Source organism: Astyanax mexicanus, chromosome 10 (assembly GCF_023375975.1).
Source record: "Astyanax mexicanus isolate ESR-SI-001 chromosome 10, AstMex3_surface, whole genome shotgun sequence".
Lineage (NCBI taxonomy): Eukaryota > Metazoa > Chordata > Actinopteri > Characiformes > Acestrorhamphidae > Astyanax > Astyanax mexicanus.
In genome coordinates this window covers 27,256,198-27,276,180 of record NC_064417.1, presented here as the reverse complement: position 1 = coordinate 27,276,180, position 19,983 = coordinate 27,256,198, and the positions used below count along the sequence as shown (strand labels likewise).

Here is a 19,983-nt window from a genome sequence, read left to right as displayed (position 1 = left end):
AATATATATATATATATATATTTCAAGATACATTACTGCAACAAAATAAAACATAAAAAAAATAAAAATAAAATAATTTTATTAGATTTGCAGAAGAAGTTAACGATCCAGAATGTCATGATACTAATAAAGCACTGCAAATATCTCCATATATCCAGCATTAAAGTAAATCATACTGGACGGATATAAACTGTTTCTAGTAGATATTTATTTGGGAAAGGAGAAGAGTATTAATTTTTCTTTTGCTAAAAACAGCCAAAAACTAGTACCCTGATGTGATAAATAGGAGTTGGTGATATGGCGCAATATTTCAGGGTATAATATCGTTAATGTGATATGGCACCCCCCTATTCAATATTAAATTTACAATGTAAAAAAAAAAATCATATAAAAAGAAGGAAACTCAGAGGAGGTGTGTGCAAACTGTATATGTGTATATAAGAGATGCTAAATGTGATTTAATGTGAATTAATCTATTAAAAAAAGCCTGAGCCAATGGTGGTTGGTTGAGCCGCTGTGCACAGTGACTCACTATTATCCGCTGTTTATGTGGGCGGTACTCACGAACTCGAATGAGATTTACAAATTCTGGAGCGAGTGAACGTGACAATTAAGTGTTACTACGAGTTCGGCTGATCCCGCCGCCCACTGCTCCAGACCAAAACAACTGACCAGCGGAACAGCCAGCCCGACATTAGTCAGACCAGACAGCTGTCCTCTTCCATTCAGAAGAATTAAAGCCAATTCAATTCAGCAGAACTTGCAAACACATCTGAGATTAAATCAAGCAGAAGATCTGAATCAGCTACAACATCTGCAGACTGACTGGTTTATAATTATTTTTGAGAAAAGAAGTGTTTTAGGCAGTGTTTCAAACACAACACAGAAAGATTGGGGTCTTGAGAAGTTCCACATAACTTTTGTCCACCACCTTCTTCTACAGAAGTAAGGTTTAATTGAACACATCCACCTAAACATCCATACTTCAGTTCTTACTGCACCATTCTAAAAAAAAGGTGGTAAAGTGAACCAGTCCAGTCCTTGTGAGATTCACCCTCTCGATACATCTGTGCTCCTGTGCTCGTAGATTAGCTTTAAAGCTAACATCTTATCCGACACCCTAACTTTCAGAGCTTTGCAGAACCGAGTTTCCCTCCACAGAATGGTAAGAACAGAGGTATGGATGTTTGGATGTTTTAAATTTAGCTCATTCAACCACAGATGCAGCTCCTCTTCTTACCGGGAAGGCAGGGAATATAAGTTAGCTAGTTTAGCTAGGGAGCTAGTTCCCCTCAGCATGTTTATCTTTGTGTGTTGCGTGTAAAAGCTGGTTAGGTATGCTGTTAGTAGCTGTAAATAGAGTTTTTTAGAATGTTGGGAAGCATAGTTAGCTACACTTTAAAAAACAAAACTTAAAAAAATGTTCTCCTTAATGTGATTTTTAACAAAACTAAACTTGTTAAAAGTTGGTACAACTAAATAATCTGTATTGGCAAAAAATGAAAAATATTCGTTGAACCTTAGTTGAGGCCAAGCCAACTATTTTGCACATGCTCAGTTCGACTCAAACACCTCAGTTCTACTTAAACTTAAACAGGGTCTACTGATCAATTCTGTAGTTGTTTTCACCTGATTTTGGTCAAGTTATTAACATATTGGGCATGTCCTCTCATCTCTCATTCTCCATCAGTGTGTAGTCAGGTGAGGAAGCAGCTCTAGTAGGTGATGCATTCTGGGATATGCCTTGTGGGGCTCCATCTGCCCGAGTGCATCCCAGTGCACTGGCCAGAGTAACGCTCCCCTGGTGCAGAGAAGGAGCGAGGGGAATTTTATTTCTCTTTTCCAAATAATTCACAAAGTAGAAAACCTGCATATCTCTGCTATAGCATTACTCCAGTAAATCCAGCACATCCACCACAATGTCTCAAACAAATCAACAGTTAGTAAAGTGAAGTGAGAGCAGCGCCATAAGCAGGGTTAATTGTGACAGATGGAGGGGCTCCATGCAGCTCGAGAAGAAGTCTGGAAAATTAATACAAGCACAATTAATTCAATACAATTCCATGCTGTTTTAACCAGATGAGATTCCCCACCTAAATATACAAAAATAACTGCATTTAAATAAATAAAATTAGTGAAAAGATTGAGGACACTGCGTCCACAACTGGCCCATTTATTTTTTTAACACAAAGAAGAAGAGCCAATAAAAAAAGTCATTCTAGGATAAGAGCGTCCTTAAAAGGCCATAAATGTGAAATCTGAATGTAAATGTAGCGATTGTCATCAGATTAGTATTAAGCCTTTACTTCCTTCAATTCACAGAATTCACGTCACACACAGAGAATTGCTTTCAGGAACAATAGACCCTCATAAAGAGAAATATCAACACGCCATGAAGAAGAAATATATATATTTTTGTTTATCATATTTTATGAAACTGCAGTGGCCTAACGATCTTAACTGCATTTTGTTTCAGGCCCAAAATGCCTTACAAACAGCACTGCAGTGTGAAAAATGAATACATCAGTGTTGCAACATCAGGAGTTTTTATAAAACATTGCGAGACACACAGAGCGCTGCGCTGTTAAGATACGAACGTGCCGAAGTCCGAGCTCACCTGCCTCTTAAAGGGAATAGCAAGAGACACAATGATTGGTTTATTTCACGTTAAACCCAAAACACTCCCATGATTAATTAAGAGAATTAGTAGTACGTGCCTTTTTTTACATTTCAAGTTGTGTAAGGTGTATATTTTGGGCCTTTACGGGACCAAAGACACATGACACACCCTAAAATCAAGCTATAGATCGCTAAAGTAGGACCCTATGTGTGTCCCAGGATAGGTCGGCAATAGGCAAGCGTGAAACATCTGGCATGTGAGGTTGTTTGAACTATAATGAGAAAAAAAAAACTTCTATGGCAAACTTTATTTTCCACGCGTCCCCTGTCTCTCTCCCTCTCTCATTATAGGGCGTTTTCCCCACCTGTAACTCAGTTTACTAGCCAGAGCAGCGGTACTATAGTGGACTTGCAATCCCGATGACTCGGGTTCAATCCCCATTTGAGAAGCGAAGTATTTATTTATTTATTTATTTTTCCTTTCTTCCTGGATCTACCTGTTGATTTTCCAAAAAACAAAAACCTGCTTGATTTTTTTTTCTGGCCCGCCACATAATGACTTCGAAAATTTTTGCCCCGCAGCCAAAACGAATTGCCGGACCCTGATCTACAGTATAGAAAACAAATAAAGAAAGAAAAACAATGAACGGGAAGGTGTGTCCAAGCTTTTGACTGGTACTGTATTTAAACATGGCCTTGCCACTAAAAAACAATCTGGTAATTTCCCTTTTAATGTGTTTTTAGCTCCAGTTGGCTCCAGGTGAGGTAGTTCAGATGCACTTTGTGACGTTTGACAGACAGATCTATACATGCACTTTATATATTCCCAATGGGGAAACCTGGCAAAGTTTGTCATAGGTGTTAAAATCTCACACTATTGATAATGAGATGGAGATGATAGCTGGCTGTCTTCCACTTATTCACTGTTAATATCTCTCAGCTCACACACCGCACCCATGCAGCATCTAATTCTGATCGTCACCTCAGTTTACCAATTTACACGTAATTTAGCTTCTACAGCATAATCATAAACAAGCTCACTCTGCTGCGGGTACAACCTGGAGCATTAGTTAACCATCTAGCAGCAGGGCCGCCTCAGCGGGGAGGAGCAAACAGAAGTTCTAGGGAAAAAAAAGAAAGCTATCGACGCAGGAGCGCAGCGTGCAGTCCGGTAGGCCCTGGGCTGGGTCACATGACCGTCTGGTCCTGAGAACCGCGACTGCGTAAAAGCTGAACCTGATGTGTGTGTGTATCCACCTCCAGGATCACTCCTGTTCTCTCCTGTACACACACCCTGCAAAACCAGCACATGTGTGCGTGTGTGTGTGTGTGTGTGAACAAGTGCTCATCTTGGTTAAACACATACACACACACACACACACACACAGAGACCAGACACACACTCACACACATCAACACCACACAGTGCACATAAAAAGTGGGATGAGCAGAAGAGCAGGTGTCAGTAACAAAGCACCAGAACCGTGTTCCTCCACCCAGACCTGCTGTCTGTTCACATTCAGAGAGGCGTTCCTATGGAAACTCAAGACTGTTCCCCTTCTCCTCAGCGCTTTACTCCTTTATTGGCTGCTCTGGAGTCAGGCGCTCTCGCTCAGAATAGACTGATCCATCTCCCCCCTCCAGACTCACACACACACATACACAAATACACACAGTGCAACACACCACTGAAACCACTTACCATCACAATTCACCAAATACCACTTCCTTACAACACAGCATTAATCATTACTATACACTACTGACACTACTGACAATTACAATACACCACTGATAATAGCATTACACCACAGAAACCACTGACACACACTACTGTCAATTCAAATAACACTGCTGTTCCCTTATCCTCTTGAGACCCTACGTCCTCATAAGTGGACATTACATTTCTGCTTCTCTGCACCATGATAATAAATTATTATAATATTTTTTTTGAAACCTTGACCCTTTGGCCTCATATAGAGATACTGCCCATTGCAACTACGTGTTCACGTAACAACATTATACTCAATTGATTAAAAACAAAAAAAAAGCGGGAATCCCAATCAAACGTTTTTACAGCCAGTCCAGGTAGATAAATGGTCCAAATAACAATTCTCATTGAATTTTATTTTTAAAACTAGTTAATTTTACTTACTGTAGAGTTGGGTCCTTCTGATCCCAAATGGCAAGGATCATTTTTAATCGTTTTACTACTGTCCCCATATAAGGACATAGTTTTTTTTTTTTTTCAAAAACGATTTCCTATAAAAAGACAAAATTTAGTTTGTTATATTTGGTAGGTCCTACTAATCTTAAATAGCTAGGATAAATTTTAAATACACACTAAGCAAAAGTCTGGGTCTCAGGAGGTTAAATGAGCTGCTGGCACACCTCCACAGTGAGGACACACAGGTCAGTCTCCTCTGCTGAGATGCACAAAGCACAGCGAGATTAAGATACAAATGTGCCAAAGTCAGAGCTCACCTGGCTCTTAAAGGGAATGGCAAGACCAATAGGAAGATGTGGCAGTCAGATGTAAACATGGAAAAAGAAAGCGACACAGTGCTCCTGCAGTTCTCTGGACTAGAGAAACAGAAGAACAATCTAATAATCATCTAATAATCTACTTCATCCATAAGATATTCTGTTTATATGGCACTGGAACCTAAGTAGCTACATCTTTACCTTACCTCAAGATCTCTCTGGAGTATAGAAAACATGTAGCGTCTATTGGGCTCACCCAGGAACGAGTCCACAGTCGCTTTTCCCTCTTTTTTTTTTTAGTTTTTTTTCTGAGCACAAAAGCACTACCATCACGCAAAGGGCTTCTGTAGCCATGATTGCCAGATTCTATGCTTCTCCGCCACGAGGACCTACAAACTCACGCAAGGACGTGGACGATGATTGGTCTAACGTGTAGTGTTGCCAGTCCCCGAGTACAACACGAAACGAAGATAGCGGCTTAATCTGACAAAAATGTTGTGTAGTCTGAGTTTGGCATTAGGGTGAACACTGGTCAACGTGCTCATTGCAAGGCTGTGTGATTTCTCAGACTTTGATTAAAGGCCTGATAGTAGGAGCCACATGGATAAGATATGGATCCTGAGGTTGTGCAGAAATTTAACATTCCTCGATCCACAGTGTGGCGTGTTTTTTTGGAGAATACGTCACAGAAGGAGAAGGCACTGTCCACTGTAGGTGGTAATAATAATCGTCTAATTTTCCAATGCTAACAGAAAATCCTGCTTCAGGTAAACTGGTTATAAATGTAACCGTGTTGCACCAGGACCATTCACTGTGATTTACACACCCATCTGTAGCCAGCTGGAATAAAATCAGAGCCGGGCAGCGCTGTCACTTTCACTGGAGGAAGTTTCACACAGGTAGCTGTAATCAGGTCACTGCTTACTCACTTTAGGATGGTGCATTTTTGTGACACGGCTCGGACCTGGAGTGTGTCTGTTTGTGGCAGAACAGCACTCATTAGAATGAATCTTTTTTCGCCTTGTTTTTGTTTCCACCATCTCTGTCAGATTGTTTGAAAAACTCCAGCTTAGTGTCTACATTAAATCGAGATATGGCTGTCCTCGCTTCCTGTTGTCTGTCTGCATTACAGAGGCCTGCAGGGGGAGGTGGTTTGGCACTGCCAAATTCTGAAATACACTCATCATCTAAAAAAAAAAAACAGTTGCACCTAGACAAAATGAATTGACAGGTAATTATAACCTTAATTCTAACCCTAGCACACTGTTGGCAGTGGGAAAATGTCCTTATTTTCCAACATGCAAAGAGTGACCAACAGCCACAAATGTGAAGATTTCAGCAAGCAGTGATGCTGTCATTATGTCATCCTGCTAGTGCCAGCACCATTGGCAGATGGCTGCACAACACAGGACTACATTCACACAGACGATTATGACAACTGCCAAAAACACCACGTGAACATCACCAAAAACTGCAGTGGTGTTAAGGCTGTCACAATTACTTTATCGACTTTATACATTATACATTATCACACAATACGCAACTCTGGGAAAAAAGTAAGAGACCACTTCAGTTTCTGAATCAGTTTATCTGATTTTACAATTTATAGGTATATGTTTGAGTAAAATGAACATTATTCTATAAACTACAGACAAACATTTTTCCCAAATTCCAAATAAAAAAAATCTCAGAAAATGAGAAATGGCTGAAAAAAAAAAAAAATGCAGAGCTTTCAGACCTCAAATAATGACAGAAAATACAAGTTCATTATGAAGTTTTAAGATTTCAGAAATCAGCATTTGGTGGAATAACCTAGATTTTAATCACAGTTTTCATGCATCTTGGCATGTTCTCCTCCACCAGTCTTACACACTGCTTTTGAATAACTTTATTGCACTCCTGGTACAAAAATTCAAGCAGTACAGCTTGGTTTGATGGCTTGTGATCATCCATCTTCCTCCTGATTATATTCCAGAGGTTTTCAATTTAGTAAATCAAAGAAACTCATCATTTTTAAGTGGTCTCAACTCTGCCCATTATGTTGTTCTCAGCAAAGAAAGCCGTACACTATAGCGACTATGTAGAACTAGTACTTTTTGCTTGCACACTTTCTGCATTTTCATTTGTCACCTATACTCCTGACCAATCACATTTCTTATCACATAGTGTCTTCATCAATGGAATCGGCCAGATTCTATGTGCACAACATAGCAAAACTTGATTGCCCAACCAAATATATATACTTTTTTGATGATGAGTGTACATCACGAGCTCTCCACAACATTTCAGCTTGAAGGGAACAGAAAAATGATGGATGCCCGCCCACCTGAAGGAAACTTTGAGGTACCATTAGTAAAACCACAGCAGCTCCAGGACATCCCCCTCCTCCAATCCAATAAATCTAGGCTCACTTCTATTAAACTCCCCATCGCTTTCAAACAGCTGAACCCTCTAACCCTCTGACTGCTCTAACATCCCTTCTGCACGCAATCCTATAAAAATATACACAGACTCCCCATACATCCATCATCTCCAGCCTGACACCACCATGCATTACTGAATTACAGTGCGGCCAGTGGTCTGCAGGAGTGGTGCCTACAGTGGAGGACTTCTGTGAGCAAGTTTACGTGCTTCTTTGTAGGTCCCAACATCTGGATCTTCATAGACACAGTCTGTATAACTGTCTTTACTGTCTAATGTCCATCTGTACTCTGAGAACTGGTGTGGATTTTTCTCCATTTGACTGCCATTGGCCTCCAGTGTGGAAGGTACAGTGCTAAACATCTAAGCTAAGCAACTGATTTAGTAGCATAAAAATTCCCAATTTTATTTCCAATTTCTCTAAGCCAATTAACTTGACTTATTAACTTAGACCCTATTACAATATCCATCATATGCCTCTTTTCAAAATGCCGCCACCAATGCAGCATCAAAAGGAAGTCAACACAATCAGAGGAAAATGCCGGATCCCCAGCACTAATACATCAGCTAACAAACGAGAAAATACGATCTGTTTGGTTATAAAAACTCTGTGAGTTAAAATAGTTCCATCGCTGCTCTGTTTGTAGCTGCACTGTTTGGCTTGTATAGTTGCTAGGCTACCTGTATGTGGCATGTGTAAGTAATACATGGAAAACTTTGGTTACAGTGCATTACCTGCTGATAATGGCACTCATAAAACGCCTCTTAGCTGTTCACATTGCAGGGTCGGAACTAACTATGGTATAATAAAGTTATATTACATTAATTTAAATACTACTTACATACTGCTACATACCACTAAACTGCCACTGTTGGGCCTTTAAATATGATCTTCAACACCAATGTCATATAAAGGTAATTTAATATTGTCTCGTTTTTTTTTTTACAACCATCTCAACCATCTACAACCATCTCAATCCCAGCCAATTAAAACGTCATCAAGCTAACAATTCTAACAACTAATTTCACTAGATGTAGTTATTAATTAACTGACTATTAATCCAAACTAGCACACAAGAGACCCTGTTGACTTCACTTTAATTGTGATCAGACCTGCACTAAAGTACTAGAGATAATCAGTTCCACAGGAATGACCAGGCAAACTCTGGAGTGTTTCTGAGAGCTACGATCTGTTGGTAAATATTGGTCCGGCATTTCTCCAAAAGTCTGAGGCTTCCTTCTATGGTGTTACAACTGCTGCCAATGTTTGAGAACAAGACTACCACACATTTACACGATTTTACATGGCAAAGAAAATTCTATCCAAATCTCACTGCCAAAACTTTAGACATTATTTTATCCATATGTTGCTGGTTAGGCTTTAATTATTTATGAGCAGGATAATACAGTGCACAGGTGTGTATCAAACACTTTTTACTTACATTGTACAGTAAATGAACACTGAGGTCAAACTATGAAGGAACACATCAAGCATTTAGGTGCTCTTATCTGGCATTATTTGTTAACTTTCTGATGCTGGTAACACTGATGAACTTATCCTGTGCAACTCTTACTTTCATTTCCTGTGGCTTCCTGTGTATATTTGAGAGCCAGTTTCATCTTAATGTTTTTGATGGTCCTTGGTACGGCACTTGAGGATACTTTCATTGTTTTTGAGTTTGTTTGGACTGACACCTTCATTTCTTAAAGTATTTTTTTTCTTTACTCAGTTGAGTAGTTCTTGCAATAATATAGATTGCATTACTCAAATAGGGTTATTCACTTTATACCATCAACTCTACCTCTTTACAACTGATGCTCTCAAACACACCAAGAGGCAAGACGTTCAAGTAATTAACTATTTCAGAAAAAAATATGATAAAACTGTTGAAAAAATAATGGAAAATCCCAATAAATAGCATAGCGCCACCTGCAGTACTGGAGCACTCCTGAACAAATGACAGCCTTTAAAAAGATAGGTTTTAATCTTATACAGGTGAGCTCAACTCACAGAAGTGATCTTTGCGAGCTGCAGGTATACCAAGGCTTTAAGTCTTTCTTGCACAACAACCTTTGCACAAGTGTCTCATGTGGACTAGTAGCACGATAAGCTTTCGACCCGCTGTTCTTTTTTTCCTCACAAATTGGAATTTACACAACGCACAGATTCACACAACCGTGGAAAAGTATTCAAGCATGTGAATGACCTTGCTGGAGTGTAAATGACGTGTGAAGGCTATCACCTTTTATGATCCAGCCGACCCGATCGGCTTTTGTCCGGCCGGCTCCATAGAAACAGGTCGGCTTCATCTGTGCTCCCTCACACCGGTCGCTACGCACCGCAGCTTAGTGCTGCTTAATCCAATCTTTACCTCACCTGTGAGATCTACTGCAGGACAGACTGCTCACGCTCTCAGGACTGTTAGAGAGGAACACGGAGCTTCACAAAGCCAAGGTCAGGCCGACCTGTCCTACTAAACACTGGAGCTTTTGTTACAAGTCTGTTTGTGAACATTTTATTTGGCCAATAATAATGTTACAGGTAATGCAGAGTGCTGAGAGAGTAAACCTTCAGCGTTTAGAGTTATTGTTTTATTATGCTGCAGTTCAATTCAATTTAAACTAATTGCACAGTTATGCAAATAATTACATCATTACACAGTTGTACATCTATTCCAATGTGAGTAATAGTTCCTAATTATTAACCATAACTCACCATATTTAAAAAATACTGTAAAACTGTTGGAGTTATTGTCTTTATTATGCTACAATTCAATTCAATTAAAACTAATTGCACAATTATTCAAATAATTACATCGTTACGCAGTTGTACATCTATTACAATGTGAGTACTAGTGCCTTATTGTTAATTATAACTCACCACATTTAAAAAATACTGCAAAACTGTTGGAGTTATTGTCTTTATTATGCTACAATTCAATTAAATTAAAACTAATTGCACAATTATGCAAATAATTACATACAGTAGTTAAGCAGCGGTACATTTATTGTAATGTGAGTAAGTGTGCATAATTGTTAACTATAACTTACCATATTTAAAAAATACTGTAAAACTGTTGGAGTTACTGTCTTTATTATGCTACAATTCAATTTATTAAAAACGAATTGCACAATTATGCAAATAATTACAGAGTTACACAGTTGTACATCTATTCCAATGTGAGTATTTCAATTTTGCCGAATTGTTAACCATAACTCACCATATTAAAAAAATACAGTAAAACTGAACAAAAGATCTGTTAGACAGCTTAATATAATAATAATTGAATATTATTTAATATCATTAAATAATGTAAAATAATTATAGATTGTGATATTGTTTATGTTGTGCAAAACTGTATCAATTGTATCAACTCTATTAAAATCACAGAGCATTGAAATTTATTGAATAGTTTACATGTACTGTATGTAAAGATTGGTGCCAGTGGTTCATTCAGTATTGTGTTTAAGCCCCTCCCACTAGTTAGCAATGTTGTGTCTTTAGATCCCACTCTTCTGATTGGATAAAAAGTAAACTTTACTTTTGTTCAGGTTTTATATGAATAAAAAAATCACAATACACAAAAACAATTGCAAAATATTGAATCATGACACCATAGCCATTATCAGGTTAATTTCAATATACTGCCCTACTATTCATATTACATGTAGTATTCTTTTTTTTTTTTATGTTACTGGTCAGAAATTTTAAAATCATGTTTTTTAATAAATTTTTTGTGAAAAATCTGGCAACCCTAAAAAAAAACCTTGTATACTGTATATATCAAATATTTGAATATGTTTTTTGATTACGTTTTCTTCTAATCACATTTTACAAAGGATTTTAAACGTTTTTTTTTCTTTTACATGTTTAGGTTTTTATAGGGTGTTCCAATTTGCAAATGTCTTTATTATTTGTTATTAGCCCACTAATGATTTGCTACTGTCTGTATTAATAAGACAGATGAAACTGGCATTAATCTGCATAGTGTCAGTCCTGTCGCTGATTGTCTGCCTGCCACGGACTCTAGTTCTTTGCTTAAAAGACTCCATTTCCCAGGATGCACCTGTGTCTAACCTCTTGGACATTCCTAATCATGTTTCCCCATCTTGTGATTGCTATTACCTAGTTTGCTGTGTATAAATTCCCCTGTGTTTCCCTTAGTCCTTGCAAAGTGTTGAAACTTTATTCTTAGGTTTTTTACTCTGCATTTCTTTTATCATTTTTTGCTCCTCTGTTACAGATTTCTTTTTTATTATTGACTACTCTTTTTGCTTAGAGCTGTATTGTTATATTGTTTTCCCGTTTCCCTTATTTTGTATTTTCCACTTCTTCTTTTGCCTTGCCCTTCTTACTAATTATTGGATATCCTGTTTATTACCTCCTTACCTGCTCTCCCTGGTATTTTGTTGTATCTTGCTGCCTGTTTTTGTTATTAACCATGCCTGTATCACTGTATAACTCAAGTAAGCTGACTTTATGTTAAGTATCTATGAGTGTCTCTCGTCTGGCCCGCGTGACAATCAGCAGGAGGTCACCAATTTATATCACAAAATTCTAAAGTGGAAGTTGATTTATTTTGAAATATTTAACATTATTAAAGAATGAAAGTAGGTCTAACCTGCAGGGATGTGTTTTGTGGTGTTTTTTCATTTTTAAGTTTTTTGTGGGAGTGTCACCTGCTTTGTTTCACAAGAAAATATTGTGATAAATATGATTTTTACACCACCAAACCACTCAACCTCTTCGTCAGAGGAAAAAATATGTGAGCCTACTCTCTCTTTTTATCTAAACCGATTTAAATTGAGTTCTGTCTGGTCTTTATCTTTTTTTGGAGTGGTCAGAGGTTCCTGAATGGCGTATTAATACAGCTGAGCTCTGGTCAGATCATTAGAACTTATTCTTTTTAACACTGTTATCTCTAAACCAGAGCATCGCTCCATTTGACCCTTTAAGTAGCGTAGCACTGCTCTAAACACCAGTCAATTATCTGCTGGTCATGGAATTTGTCCCAGTGAGAAAAGATAAGCCTCTGCACAGAGATAACACTCGTTTTTAACAACTCCCAACACTCAGGCATGCTCTAGACTCCATGCCCTGCACATTTTAGTGCTTTCCTGCTCCAACAAACCAACTGCTACTCAGGAAGGGCAAGGGAATGAGGTGATGAGCTGAACTTTCAGCAAAGATGCTAAATAAACCAGAGCACCAGTACATAACCCTGTATTAAAAAGTATGCTGTCTAGATCTGGTGCAGATACCATCAAGCTGTAGCCGCAGCAGGTTAGCATGTTAGCGCAGACGCTAACACTGTAAGATCTAAGGATTACACTGACCTCTGGCGTGGAAATCAGCAGCGAGCGGGCTAGCAGGTGGCTTCTTCAGGGCAGCAGAGCGGTACACAATGTGAGGACGGCCTTCGCCTCCTTCCTCCTGCTCGATCACATGATGTCCCATCTCCACCGGCTCGATGAAGAACTCATCCTGCTCCGTCCGAATCATTCCCGCCTGTAAGAAGAGCGAGAGAGAGGATCTAGAGTTAGCAAGCGATGAAAAATACAATCAAAATATTATACAGTATATTGCCATTGCTGAAACTTGGAAAACTTTTGTTTTGGGGGCTTTTATTTTAATGCAGCTTTAAAGTAAATTAGGTCCAACAACAAGAAAAATGGTTTAAAACAATGTTGGCTTCAAAACATAGTCAGTGTAATAGACTCCTAAAACATTTAAACCACATCCAGATCTGCAGTGATGAGTAAATCTCAGTCCAAATGTTAAAAATATATTAATAAGCACATCCAGCTCTGGAAAAAAATAACAGACCACTTAAAAAGGATGAGTTTCTTTAATTTTACCAGACGAAAAACCTCTGGAATATAATCAAGAGGAAGATGGATGATAACAAGCCATCAAACCAAACTGAACTGCTTGAATTTTTGTACCAGGAGTGGCATAAAATTACCCAAAAGCAGTGTGTAAGACTGGTGGAGGAGAACACGCCAAGATGCATGAAAACTGTGATTAAAAAACAGAGTTATTCCACCAAATATTGATTTCTGAACTCTTAAAACTTGAAAATGAATGTGAACGTGTTTTCTTTGCATTATTTGAGGTCTAGAAGCTCTTTTTTTGCATCTTTTTTGTTATTTCATCCATTTTAGCACTGAAGTTTTCCACCTCTATTCTATGGAATCATTTGAAGTAACATTTAAAGTGCCTTAACTGCAATATTCTCATCTATTACTTCATTACTATATTTTTTCTTTTTTTAACTTGGTGCCAGCACAGTTTGGGAAGCCAAAAAAATGCTACTCAACACTGGCAACCCAAGCAATGCCCTTTTACTTCAGATCTTCTTAGTTTTCATATTTTTCAAACTTTTGGAAATCTATAACACCTAAAGCTATCCAATGTCAGAAGGTTGTTCTGATCCGATATTTAATCCTAATATCGAATCTCGATATTGATGCATCCCTACTTTGTCATGTTCTGGTCTTGTTTTGTGTCTCTGCTGTCTGTCTGTGTTTTTCCTGCCGTCCTGCCTTGTTTCCTTTGTCATGTTCTCCCCAGCACATGGTCCAGTGTTTACTGTACGTCTTGTCTCCTTCCATGTCTCCACCTTCTGTGTAACTCCGCCCCCTCGTTACCTGCCCCAAGGTGTTTCCTGTTTCCTCCATGTGTATTTAAACCTCATTGTTTCAGTGTCCATTGTCGGTTCTTTAATGTATCTCACACTTACATCCACCTCCTCGACTCCCTGATGCAATTCGTGAGAACGTACAGACTGTTGAGGTTTCTGTCAAGACAATAGCCTAGATAACTTGTTCATGATAGGGTAGCCCAACTAAGAACCAGACAGTTTTGTCCATGGGTTCCATAATGGCCCCAGCAGGGTCAGTGATGAATCTAAACCACCTACATATAAAGCACCTACTAAACATGGTGATTAACATGTGCGTTAAATCACGTGTGATTACTGTGCAGGAATTTATACCTACAGCACTGACGTTTCCCACCACTGATCTATGGAATATATTTCATCATTCTTATCTATCATTTAAAGCACCTCAACTGCAATATTCTTATGTATTACTTTATTACTTTATTTTTCTTTCAATTCACTTGGATCTCTTGGTGCCAGCACTGTTTTTGAAGCCAAAAAAAATGCTACTGAACACTGGCAACCCAAGCAATGCCCTTTTACTCCAGCTCCTCTGAGGATTCGTATTTTTCACATTTTTTGGAAATCTATAACAATCTATAAACCTCAAGAACAAACAAGGCCAAGCAGAAACAGAACACGGCATACACAGTGTAATATCCACTCACAGCACTCAGTTAACCTCCATTAGTGTTTCTGGCTGAGAGAGACGGGAGCCTGTCTAGCAGCGGCACTCAATTTCAGACCTGTGTTTGTCCAAAGTATGAAAATATGACAAGATATTTCCTGCAATTCTTCTCTTCCACCTGCTGATACACTTCTAAAACCAGGCCAGTCTAACCCAGAACTTGCAGTCAACAGCTCATTTAAGGGCAGCCTTTTCCCAAGTTAGCTTTAGCCTCGGGCCACGTTGACAAGGACACTGTGGTGTGTTGTGGTGTGGTGTCAGATTAAAACACACCTCTTTAACACTGCCATTGATTTCAATATGAACAAAGCAGTGACAGATAACAGATACCAGCGCATCACAATGTGTGAGAATCACACTTACTGTTTTTTTGAAAAGTTCAGAAGTTAACAAAGACCATTATTAACAAAAATTAGTCAGTGTTTGACTAGTCAAACAACTCAAACAAAGTTACCCATCCTCAAATTAATCAAGTTATTCCCATGTTTTCTTCATCATATGAATCAAACCGCTTAGGTGCAACACTTCACACATGTGTCTCTAGACAATCCATCCAATCCACCAAATACAGTTTGGCTACGTTCACATTAGCAAGTTGAAGTGACTCAAACCAGATTTTTCTTGTCCAATGTGGTTCAGATCCACTTTTTTCATGGCTGTGTGAACGTGCCAAATCTGTTTTTTTCAAATCAGATTTGATTCACTATCATATGTGGTTCTAAATCAGATACGTATCTGATCCATGAACATGCGACATGAATGTGAACAGTCAAATCAGAATTCCAACGTATTTTTTTCCTTTTACGCAAATGAACCAGTACATCTGCCCAGCACTAATCTGTAGCGTCATCAGCTATACAGTTAAACTGCTATACACACAAGCTATGGGCTGGGCATCTGCTTTGTTTACATGCTTACGACTGAGCGCATTTCAACTGTATAGTTTGTGTGCATGTATGACAGTATGTGTATGTGTGTGTCCGTCCGCACAGCTGACACTTCCTTGACATGATCCTCAGTGAGGGGGCAGCGATGAGAGAGCACTCACGCACCGCAGTCGAGTGGAGCATGGCTGGAGATCACAGAGCAGAAATGTGCTAAAAGATCCATATGTCAGGCCAAGTTACGCAAGAGCCCTCAGAAGGGCGGATACTCTGTCTGACCTTCTCGCTGTCAGAGCGACAGAAGAGAGAGAGAGACAGATTTAGGGGCACAGATGATCGTAACCAATCAGTATCTGAATCAGATGATATTCACTCCTAATCTGCATAATGATTTTACAATATATGAAGAATGTAAATAATATGAAGTAGTATGTTTATTTAGACCTGAAAGCATGACCTTCAGACCTTCATGGAAAAAAAACACGTACCCTACTGTACCTCCAAATGGAAACATTGCAGAAGATAAATAGCATTAAAAGATTTCATAAAAGTAAAAAAAGGAGATACAAGGATTTTTTTGCTTTACTTCAACTCCAACAAAAAATATTATTTTTTAAAAAGATTTATTTATTTGTTTCCCCTTTTTTCTGCCTAATTGAGCTTGGCCAATTGTCCCATCCACTCCCCACTTCCCCATCATTAGTGATGATTCCTCAGCACTGGCTAGTAATAGCTTTTAGTCTAACATCCACTTACTTTCCCAGTTTTTGGCTTTTTCTAATAAAAAAGAATGCAGTGCTTTCCATGCTAATGTGTGTTTAGCTCCAGTTTGGTTCACCTGAGGTAATTCACTTTGTTTTGATGGAGCAGAAGGTAAAGATAAAAGATGCTAAAAGCTAGCGCTGGCTAGTTTTAGCATTTAGCCTAGCACAGGGTGTCCATTTGCAGGGTGATGTGCTGCTCTCCAGTATCAACAACACTGTATTTTCCTGAAGTCATTGTTGTGTTAGTAAAGGGGGGTGGTGTAATAGTTGTGATTATTGTAAAATAAGATAATACTCTAAGGTTAAATTGTTTTGGGTGCAAAGCAAATAAGCCTAAATAAACCTGTAATAACTTTATTAATACACTTAGCAATTATCAGAGCACCACTAACAGAGCTGCAGGTGCAGGGCAAGATTTATCTATGTCTAGAAGGTGAAAGATTGGCACAGCACAGCACTGTTAGCAAGAGATTAGAGAGCTCGGTGCAACACAGGTACTACCACAGTGTCAGGTGGCACAGACCTCTTTATACTACCTCTCACTCTCTCTCTCTCTCTCTCTCTCTCTCTCTCGTTCTATCTCTGGCTCTCCTCTCCAAAACAAAGCTCTCCGAAAATTGCCCGTCACTCTCCCTAATTCCATCTGTCTGTTTAGACAACTGGTAATTACCAGCCCTCCCAGCAGCCCCCACGCACCATCCATGAGGGAGATCTCAATGCAGCAACAAGCTCACACACACACACACACACACACATATAAAGTGACACACAACGCACACATTGTCATCCTCTTTCTTCTGAATCTGAAAGACTGCACGGCGCAGGGTGAATGATGCTGCTATTGGGGCGCACTGAGAGGAATAGATGGGCCCTTTGGTAACTTAACTGCAGCCGCTCTATCACAGCGCTTCCTCGCCTCCACATTATATTTAGCAGTTTACCCGCCCGCTCCAGTGAGCCGAAACCAGATCAGCTTCAGATTACTGCTAATAACAGACTACAGATTAAATTAAATCAGATTTGATTACATGATTTTTACCACAAACTGTTTGAAGCACTGAATGAAAGAACAGCGAGGAGCATTTATTCAAATACACACATTTTTGAACCTTGCAGCAACTGAACATGTATGATGTCTAAGTGGATATCCAGTGGATATTTGAATAGATCGGGTACCCTAAGCTAACAATTTTCAGTTCTGGATGTTTTTATAATGTTTTAATTTAATGTTTAACACATTCTGTAACACTGCTGCAGCATTATATGTCAATGTTTTCATTTTGGGAATGTTACTTTTAATTAGTGCTGGTTCATTCGGTGAACAGGTATGCGTTTCTCTCATACTGCCATACCGCTAGAGGGCGCTGCGGAGCACCGTACGGAACAGTACCATCAGAGAGGAACTTGCTGTGTGAAGTCAAACGCTGGTTTAGCTGGTATTTTTTGACTGGAGAAAGAAGGAAATTAATGCTGTAATGCCTCTAATGGCTTCAGGAATAACATATAGTACATTTATATTAAACTTGTGTCTTATTTGTGTGAGGTTTTGAGAAATATATCTTTGAATATATTCATTTATAGTGTTTATGGAACTATTAAACATATATTTTATATTTTGTAAAGGAAGTTGTGTTAAAGTTGTTGGTGTATCTATTTTTAAGGTCTATTGTTTACATTCTTTAGCTGTTTTTTCTGTTAATGAAGTTTGATTTCTTCATATATTGTTTAAAGTAAACCCAATACTAAGCAAAGCCTTAATTTAAAGCCTTAGTGTTTTATATTATATGCTAGGGTTGTCACGATACCAAAATTTTGACTTCGATACTGATACCAACTGTAGTATCACGATTCTCGATACCAAAACGATACTTGGAAGAAAAAAAAACAATAAAAATATCTGAACATAAAATGTTTATTTTTGACTGAACTGGATTGAACACTGAACAATCGGTGCAAACGTTTTTATTCTAAAATGAAACATTTGTACAAAAAACAAGTTTCGTTATTATAACCTTAACTATAACATAATTATCTAAACACTTCCTAAAAACTAAAACTAAAACCAGAGGTAATGGTAGCCTGACTATGTGAACCTGACGGGCGGGCAGAAGTTAAGTTCTGAATAAGGAAAATAAAGAGACAGAAGAACATTACAATGTTATGTTCATTTTAACACTCACTGCTCCGTTTTATTAATCAACCGTTTACTGTTTTTAATAAGCCCATGTTCAGTGTAACGATCAAGCAGGCTACGTGCCTGACCACAGATTTGCGATGGAAACGCGAAAACGTGAACATCTTGAGTTCATGTTTCACAGCCAATGGGATAATGGAGAAATAGAGAAAACCACGGGTCCAAAACAAAACTCCTGCACACTCCTCTCCGTGTTAACGTGATTTACTAGCAATCTTAGTAAAGCTACAGACAGAGTGTATCTTGACTAACTCCACTAACCTGTCGACTTTACAGCTCTTTGTAGAGATCAGGGTGCTTGTCTGCTAAATGAGCGAAATATGATCAGAATTATGTTAAATAACACTAACATAGAAGCATAGAACTATTATTTAATTAAAATGATTTTTAAGAACAGCTAAACACAGTGCTGCAGGTCAAACGCGGAGGCGTTCACGTGCGAGAGAGAGAGACAGATAGAGACACAGAGAAAGAGACACAGCGAGAGTGAGAGTGAGAGAGATTTGCGTGTTCTGATGTGAGCTACTCACAGGTAAAGGTTCTCTTTTATCTTCTCGTGCTCATATTCTAGTCCCACACATAATTCTGCAGCTCCCTCAGTGTTTTCTGTCGTATTTTGCGGCTAGCGCGAGCGCTTACAACTAACACCGCGGAGCGCGAGGTGCCGCCGCGCTTGTGCCGAATCCGCTACTGAATCCGACTCCCGCTTCGCGGACAGAATCGGCACAACACCCCCCGCTGTACAACTGCGGGAGTGAAAACAGCGCTAATAAATAAAGTAGTTTAGTTTCACTTTCAGTTTTCGTTATTTTCGTTATTTTATTTAAAAATAAAAATATAAATAAAAAACAGATGCCTACATCTCAGACTATTTTCCCACACTTCACTCCTCGCGCCCGTTTTGTCCACAAGTCGCGGACGAGAGACATCTGTTATTTTAGCCGTCGCCATTCTACACTCGCTGCTGCTCTGCTGGCTTGCGCGTGAATCGATTCATTTGTTCAGAACACTAAGTTTATCTGAATCCTGCCACACCGACTGCTGCGGTGTGAATCAGTTTTCTTATGAACTGAATCAAATCGCGCCTACTAATTTGACTCATTTGAAGCTAGTGACTGGGCTATATACAGTATCGAAAGCATCGAACGCTAAAGAACCGAATCGTTTGTGATGACGTAGTATCGAAAAAGAATCGAACCTTCGGTACACCGTGCAACTCTATTATATGCACTCCTAACAGTACAGTAACTCACAAACCTATATT

The 19,983-nt window shown here is 38.8% G+C and overlaps 1 protein-coding gene across 3 annotated transcripts in view; it reads right to left on the bottom strand.

The window, feature by feature from the left end:
- The window catches only part of LOC103047851 (A disintegrin and metalloproteinase with thrombospondin motifs 2), a 274,381-nt gene that overhangs the window by 152,751 nt on the left and 101,647 nt on the right, over positions 1–19,983 (bottom strand). For all 3 annotated transcript variants that reach the window (XM_049483934.1, XM_049483936.1, XM_049483935.1), the window contains exon 3: positions 12,862–13,033. In XM_049483934.1, the coding sequence (XP_049339891.1) occupies positions 12,862–13,033 (172 nt within the window). The remainder of the gene's footprint in view (positions 1–12,861; positions 13,034–19,983) is intronic.